General features: G+C 43.5%; 1 protein-coding gene across 1 annotated transcript; it reads left to right on the top strand.

The window, feature by feature from the left end:
• Positions 1-2,638: 2,638 nt before the first annotated feature.
• LOC128582411 (kynurenine/alpha-aminoadipate aminotransferase, mitochondrial-like) lies at positions 2,639-5,591 on the top strand. The gene is made up of 2 exons (XM_053586323.1): positions 2,639-5,405; positions 5,441-5,591. The coding sequence occupies exon 1, from the start codon at positions 2,749-2,751 to the stop codon at positions 4,024-4,026; it is 1,278 nt and encodes a 425-aa protein (XP_053442298.1). The 5' UTR covers positions 2,639-2,748; the 3' UTR covers positions 4,027-5,405; positions 5,441-5,591.
• Positions 5,592-8,389: the final 2,798 nt, after the last annotated feature.

Genomic DNA, 8,389 nt, shown 5'->3' with positions numbered 1-8,389 from the left:
CAGCCTGTTATCTCCCGTTACATTCTACAGAGAATGGGGTGTGTATGTGTTTTCACATGCTTACCATAGTGAACTAATTTCTATACAGCTTAGCTCTCATAGTGCTGATTTATTGAGACACTACAAATTCATTTCTAAAATTAATGAACATAGACTTCAATCCTTTATAACCAGCATCAAAGCTTCCAACCTTTCAACACCTATCTAATTTGGAAATTTTATTGCTAAAGATAGATACTGTTTTAATATATTTGACTTTTGACGTCAAAGAGAACATTAAACATTAGCTCTAAATAGTAAAATCTGAGGCAATACTTTAAAGGAATCTATTATTTTTGAATTTTTTTTGGAAACAGTCTCACTTTGTTGCCCTTGGTAGAGTGCAATGGCATCATAGCTTACAGCAACCTCAAACTCTTGGGCTTGAGCAATCCCCTTGCCTCAGCCTATAGAGTAGTTGCAACTGTAGGCATTGGCCACGACACCTGGCTAGTTTTTCCATTTTTAGTACAGACAGGTTGAGCTCTTGCTCAGGCTGGTTTTTCTTTTTTTCTTCCTTTTTTATTTTTTGAGACAGAGTCTCACCATGTCTCCCTTGGTCGAGTGCCGTCGCATCACAGCTCACAGCAACCTCAAACTCTTGGACTTACGTGATTCTCTTGCATCAGTCTCCCGAGTAGCAGGGACTACAGGTGCCTACCACAACACCCAGCTATTTTTTTTGTTGTAGTTGTCGTCGTTTGGCAGGCCTGGGCTGGGTTCCAACCCGCCAGCCCTGGTGTATGTGGCTGGCGCCCTAACGACTGAGCTACAGGCACTGAGTCTCAGGCTGGTCTTGAACTCCTGAACTCAGGAGTGATCCACCTGCTTCGGCCCCCTAGAGTGCTAGGATTACAGAGGTGAGCCACCCAGTCAGTTAAGTCCTTTTATTTATTTATTTTTCTTTTCTTTTTTTTAAATTAAATCATAGCTGTGTACATTAATGCAATCATAGGGTACAATGTGCTGTTTTTATATACAATTCGAAATATTTTCATCGAACTGATTAACATAGCCTTCGTGGCATTTTCTTAGTTATTGTTTTCAGACATTTATATTCTGCATTTAGTAAGTTAAGTCCTTTTAAAACCAGATCAGAAGGCTGGGTGTGGAGGCTCATGCCTGTAATCCTAGCACTATGGGAGGCCGAGGCCGGTGGATTGCCTGAGAACACAGGTTCAAGAGCAGCCTGAGCCAGAGCAGATCTCTCTCTAAAAATAGCCTGGCATTGTGGCTGGGGCCTGTAGTCCCAGCTACTCAAGACTCTGAGGCAAGAGAATCGCTTAAGCCCAAGAGTTTGAGGTTGCTGTGAGCTGTGACGCACAGCACTCTACCCAGGGTGACATAGTGACACTCTGTCTCAAAAAGCAAACAAACAAAAAACCAGGTCAGGCTCTCCTGCTGCCTATTGTCCTGAGATAAAGTCAGACTCTGTGGGACAACTTTTCTATATTGTCTGCTCTTCAACACACACACAGCGTACAAATTAAGGGATACTGATTGTCATAGAAGAGACTATGGACACAATTTTTTTTAATAAGTGAAAAACATTTAAGATTCTGAGAATCTAAAATCTGAACCAATATTGGACTTTAGAAAAAGCCTACACAGAATTTCTTCCCTAACACATTAACAATCTAACAGTGGGAGGGATCCTTTAAAAATATTACTTCAGTTTGTCTGCAGATATGAGATTTAAAAATAAATATTACATATTTTTAGAGACAGTCTCATTTTACCGCCCTCGGTGAGTGCTATGACGTCACAGCTCACAGCAACCTCGAATGTGAGCCAAACACATTGCTTTTCTTTAGAGTCAACTTGAACTTTTTTTTTTTTTTGATTTTTTTTTTTTTGGCCGAGCCTGGGTTTGAACCCGCCACCTCCGGCATATGGGACCGGCGCCCTGCTCCTTGAACCACAGGCGCCGCCCCACATTGCTTTTCTTTATACATTACCAGCCTCAGGTATTCAAGGACCAAGAACACTTGCAATCCAGGGAGATAGGTATACGTATAAAATACCATTTATCAATACCAAGCGCCTTTGTAAATTCTAGTGCTTCTAAAAGCGTCACAAATTCCTCTCTAACTCCTATTCAGACTTAAAGACCAAGCTTAAATACTGCTTCCCTGCTCAAGCCTTCAGATGCCAAGAGAAATGTGTGATACAGAGTTCTGCATTCATATCACTATGCATTCACTACACTGTTAATTTTATGTTCATATTCTACTGGATTTATTTTCCTACGGGTGGGATTACGGCCCTAGACTCACGCCGGCGCTAGGGCCGCTCTGCACCGCCAGGTCGACAGTGGGGCCAGCGCGGAGCCGACTCAGGCAGCGTCTCGGGCAGCCGCGAGGCCTCGTGGCCGGGCCGCCTCCTCACACCCCCTACTTCCCCCGAGCCAGGGGCGCCGAAGGCCGCGACCCGAGACCGGGACTCGGGGCTGGGGGCGCGACCAGCGCTCATTGGCCGCGGCAGGGGCGTGCCGGGGGCCCGGGGTGTGTCGGGGGCGAGGCGCGGGGGCGTGCCCGGGGCAGGGGCGTGCCGGGGGCGGGGCGCGTAGGCGCGTAGGCGTGTCCGGGGCGGGGCGCGCCCGGGGCAGGGGCGTGTCGGGGTTGGAGCGCAGAGGCGGCGGGACAGACCCTCGATCCGGCGTCTCCAGGAGGCGCCCGGGAAGACCCCGCGCTCGTGGGGGCTGTGGACATGAACTACACGCGGTTTCTCACCGCGGTCAGCGCGTCCAGGACGCCGTCTCCCATCCGGGCCGTGACTAGTAAATTGATCAAGGCGCCCAAATCGGTCATTTCCTTGGCTACTGGAGCGCCAAATCCGAGCCTGTTCCCCTTTAAGACCGCCGCCATCACCGTGGAAGATGGAACAACCATCCAGTTCGGAGAGGAGACGATGAAGAAAGCGCTGCAGTATTCGCAGAGCGCTGGGATCCCGGAGCTGTTGTCCTGGCTAAAACAGTTGCAAGTAAGATTGCACAATCCTCCCACCGTCCATTCTCCACCCAGTCAGGGACAAATGGACATATGTGTCACGACTGGCAGCCAGGACGGTCTTTGTAAGGTGTTCGAAATGATCCTTAACCCCGGAGATAATATTCTCCTAAATGAGCCTGTTTATGCAGGAACACTTGAAGCTCTGAGGCCGCTGGGCTGCAACATGATCAACGTGGCCAGCGACGAACACGGGATGATCCCAGACTCCCTCCGAGAAGTACTTTCCAAGTGGAAACCAGAAGATTCAAAGAACCCCAAGAAAAACACCCCCAAGTTTCTCTATACTGTCCCAAATGGCAACAACCCTACTGGAAACTCATTAACAAGTGACCGCAAAAAGGAAATCTACGAGCTTGCAAGAAAATACGATTTCCTCATCGTAGAAGACGATCCTTACTATTTTCTCCAGTTTAACAAGACCTGGGCACCGACATTCCTGTCCATGGACGTCGACGGGCGTGTCATCAGAGCTGACTCTTTTTCCAAAGTCCTCTCCTCTGGGTTGAGAGTCGGGTTTTTAACTGGCCCGAAGCCCTTGATAGAGAGAGTGGTTCTTCACACGGAAGTGTCCTCCTTACACCCCAGCACTTTTAACCAGCTGATGGTGTCCCAGCTGCTGCACCAGTGGGGAGAGGAGGGCTTCCTGGCCCACGTGCGCCGGGTTGCCGATTTCTACAGGAGCCAGCGGGACGCAGTGTTGGCAGCGGCCGACAAGTGGTTAAAGGGTTTGGCGGAGTGGCATGTTCCTACTGCTGGGATGTTTCTGTGGATTAAAATTAAAGGCATTTCTGATGTAAAAGAAACGATGGAAGAAGAAGCCATGAAGAGAGAGATACTACTGCTTCCTGGAAACGGTTTCTACATCCACAGCTCAGCTCCCAGCCCTTACTTGAGAGTGTCCTTCTCTCTGGCCTCTCCAGAACAGATGGACGTGGCCTTCAAGATATTAGCCCAACTTATAAAAGAATCTTTATGAAAAAAAATCAAAATGATCAGACTGCTCATGGATTTTTCCAATAAATTATTTCAATGTTTTAGAGGGAAGAAATGGTCATTGGTATTGGACTTTCAGATGAGATTTTTCTCAGACATGTCTGTAGCAGTTCAGTGAGACAACTTTTAAAGTGCCTTTAAATCCTCAGATTGCCAAAATGTATTAGGAATTTTGATAAATTTTCAATATGCAAAATGTATTTTTATCTTAGATCTAATTGTAAAGAACTCTGTAGTTGCTTGCTTTATGATTTCCCATAAATTTTCCTTGGAAATTATGTCAAATTATTTTGAAAATTAAAGGAAATAAGTTCAAAATGGTATGTAATGGGTAGTTTTTCTATTTTCAGAAAAGTTTAATGAAAGCAAAATTATAATTTGACTATTATTTTTACTGAGTATCTTAGACATTATGTTATGCCACAGAAATCCCTTTAAAATAAAATTCCGAAGCTAAACAAAAAAAAGAGTGAGATTATGATATATGCATTGTATCTCTAGCATTTACCTGGCATAGGTGAAATGTTGAATTATTATACCCATGATTGGGAAGTATCATTCATTGGTCATAGGTTGTTATGTGACAGAGCTGGGGCTGCTTTTTGGTTTTTATGTTTAAAAATCTTTAGGGTGGAGTACTGTGGCTCATGTCTGTAATCCTAGCACTCTGGGTGGCCAAGGCGGGTGGATTGCTTGAGCTCAGGAGTTTGAGACCCTCCTGAGCAAAAGCAAGACCCTATCTACTAAAAATAGAAAAGAAACTAGCCAAATATAGGCCTGTAGTCCCAGCTACTCAGGAGGCTGAGGTGAGAGGATTGCTCAAGCCCAAGAGTTTGAGGTTGCTGTGAACTGTGATGTTGCAGCACTCAGAGTGAGATTCTGTCTCAAAAAACAAACACAAAAATCTTTTTAGCACACCAGCAATTAGCATAACAAAAGCATTCCAATTCTCTTAGATTTCCAGAAAAAAATGTCTGAAGGTCTCAAGAATAGCTTTCGTCCTTGAACATTCTCTATGTATATAAGCTATATGAGAAACGTTTTGTCTCAAAAATTGTTTCTTTGACTTAGAAAATCTTTCATTTACCCGGATAGTACTTGTCAAAGAAAAAATATTCAATGATACTTGTTAAAAGATGACTTAATTCAGGACCATTCTGATAGATACAGGGACCACTGCTATGGGATTTTACAGTGGGGAAAGATGTGATGTTCGACTCTGACTACAAGATGGACAGGTGAGAATTTATAACCAAGAAGCAGGGCTGACTGACCTAACAAGATTCTTACTGAAGACAGGCCAGGATGATGAGACCTAACTGGGGATATGGTGGCGGGTGAGAAACCTGATCAGATGTTAAGGTGAGATCAGGTGAGAAACCTGATCAGATGTTAAGGTTTCTTGCTAAACTGACTTAGCTAAAACAGGATTTTAAAAGGAAGTGCACCGTTTGGCCAAGGAGAAGGGTCAGGAGCGTAACTAAAGTTTGGTCAAGCGAAGAATCACTGTTGTACCTGAGATTGTGAATAATAAAACATTTAAACAGACTTTCAGGCCTTATGAATCAGACTTAATTGAGAAATTTTTTTTTTTTTTTTGTAGAGACAGAGTCTCACTTTATGGCCCTTGGTAGAGTGCCATGGCATCACACAGCTCACAGCAACCTCCAACTCCTGGGCTTAAGCGATTCTCTTGCCTCAGTCTCCCGAGTAGCTGGGACTACAGGCACCCGCCACAATGCCCGGCTATTTTTTGGTTGCAGTTTGGCTGGGGCCGGGTTTGAACCTACCACCCTCGGTATATGGGGCTGGCACCTTACCGACTGAGCCACAGGCACCGCCCTTAATTGAGAAATTTACTAAATATTTCACCAGGAAGCTTTTCAGTGGGTGGAACTAGATTTATACAGAAGAAAAAATGCTTTACACATAAGTCCTCTCAAAATGTTTAAACTAAAACTGACTGACAATACCCTTGGGAATTTGTTTTTAATCCTAGTAACTGTATTTCATGAGGTTGTTCACTAGGTGGCGTGACACCTCTTGGTTAGGAATTTCTCTTTAGAAATTAATGCCTCAGAACCTTCAAAAACCTTTTGGGGGACATCAATTTTTCCTTGTAAACAAGTTTAATGGAGTAGTGTGTGTGTAGATATGCATATATATAGGTAGATAAAAATATGCTCCATTAGAGAATGTTGTAGAAAATGTCATTCATATTAAATAATTTTTTTTTTTTTAATACGGAGTCTCAAGCCGTGGTGTCACAGCTCAGAGCAACCTCAAACTCTTGGGCTCAAGTGATTCTCTTGCCTTAGCCTCCCAAGTAGGGAGGGTGCCCGCCACAACGCTCAGCCATTTTTTAGTTATAGTTGTCATTGTTTGGCAGGTCGGGGCTGGATTCAAACCTGCGTGTTCCGGTGTATGTGGCTGGCGCCCTAGCTGCTTGAGCTACAGGTGCTGAGCCTAAATTAAATAATTTTTTTTTTTTTTTTTGAGACAAAGTCTTGCTTTGTTTCTTGGGCTAGAGTTCATTGGTGTCATTATAGCTCACAGAAACCTCAAACTCTTGGGCTCAAGTTATCCTGCCTCAGCTCCTGAATAGCTGGTACTATAGGCACCCACCACTGCACCCAGCCTAAATAATAAAATAAGCCATTTAAAACATGCTTAACCACTCTGACTTCAAGTAATTTTATTGCTAATCTTTTCCCTTTGAACCCATAAGTCAAGTAGCATTAAAGAAATCTAGGTCTCTGACTTGAGCCCATATTCTTGTTACTGTCTACACATTCTCCCTCACTGACCTGCTATGATTGTTACCACTCAAAGAATTGGAACGTACCTTTGATATCACCTGGTACGATCTTTTAAGTCCAACTATGTATGTGTATATTTTTATTTTAGAGATTTAAAAAATAAAACAGACTCAGAGGGAAGATACTTGCTAAGGATATAATTTTCTGAAGATCCAAGGACATGGTAATATCCTTAAAGCATTTGTCAAAATGGTGCTATTCACAGTAATTCCCCACCTGATTCCCCTTGAACGTGAAATGGTGACTGTCCTAATAAGGAGACTTCTCCCTCTTCCACTGAACTGGATGTGGCTGCACATTTTCAGTATTTTCCTGGTATCTCTTCAGCCACTATCTCAGGTCTTGCACTGGAAGTATATTAATTCCCCCCCCAACCCCCCAACTTTAAAAATAACCATACAGAGATTAGGGCAGTTACATCTAGTGTCAAATAACCATTCTGACTTTTGGCTTTTGTTTCTTTTTCAAAATGGGAAGGAATTTTTTAAAATTTCAGATTCATATGAGGATACAAACAATTAGGTTACATTATTGGCATCTGTTGGGTAAAGTCCAAGTTGTAGTTGTGCCCCTCACCCAGAAGGTGTGCCATATGCTCTCACATGGGGCCTGCTAGGTGAGAGCTCACCAAACCCCTTCCCGCCTCCCCTCTCTTTCCTTTCCCCTCCCTCTCTACCCCACTTGAATTTTTGTTTTTTTCCCTCATGTGGGCACGGAGTTGTTCATCTACTGGCTTCATTAGTAGTGAGTACACTGGATACTTGCTTTTCTATTCTTGTGATACTTTACTAAGGAGAATGTTCTTCAACTCCATCCAGGTTAATACAGAAGATGTAAACTCCATTGTTTTCTATGGTTGAATAGCATTCCATGGTATACATATAACACAATTTATTAATCTGTCATGGGTTGATGGGCACTTGGCTTGATTCCACAACTTGGCAATTGTGAACTAACCAATAAACATTCTAGTGCAAAAGTCCTTATGGTAAAAAGATTTTTTTTTTCCTTCTGGGTAGATGCTTAGTAATGGGATTGTGGGATCAAATGGAAGGTCAACTTTCAGTTCTTTGCAGATTCTCTGTCGAATGAAGCTATATTAATTAGTTTGCAATCCCACCCACAGCGTAAAGGTGCTTCCTTCTCTCCACAACCAGGCCAGAATCTGCAGCTTTAAGACTTCGTGATGTGGGCTATTCTTACTTGAGTTAGGTGATATCTCAAGGTGGTTTTGATTTGCATTTCTCTGATGATCAGGGATAATGAACATTTTTGCAGGTGTTTATTGGCCTTCATCTGTCTTCTTTGGAGAAGGTTCTATGTCTCCTGCCCAGTGATAAATGGGATTGTTTGTTCTTTTATTGTTGATTAGCATGAGTTCTTTATAGATTCTAGTTATCAACCCTTTGTCAGATTCTTTTTCTTTTTTTTTTGAGACAGAGTCTCACTTTGTCACCCTGGGTAGAGTGCCATGGCATCACAGCTCACAGCAACCTCAAACTCCTGGGCTCAAGCAATTCTCTTGCC

This window comes from Nycticebus coucang, chromosome 3 (assembly GCF_027406575.1).
Source record: "Nycticebus coucang isolate mNycCou1 chromosome 3, mNycCou1.pri, whole genome shotgun sequence".
Taxonomy (NCBI): Eukaryota; Metazoa; Chordata; class Mammalia; order Primates; family Lorisidae; genus Nycticebus; species Nycticebus coucang.
The sequence above is the reverse complement of the archived record's forward strand: the minus strand, read 5'-3'. Positions and strand labels throughout refer to the sequence as shown.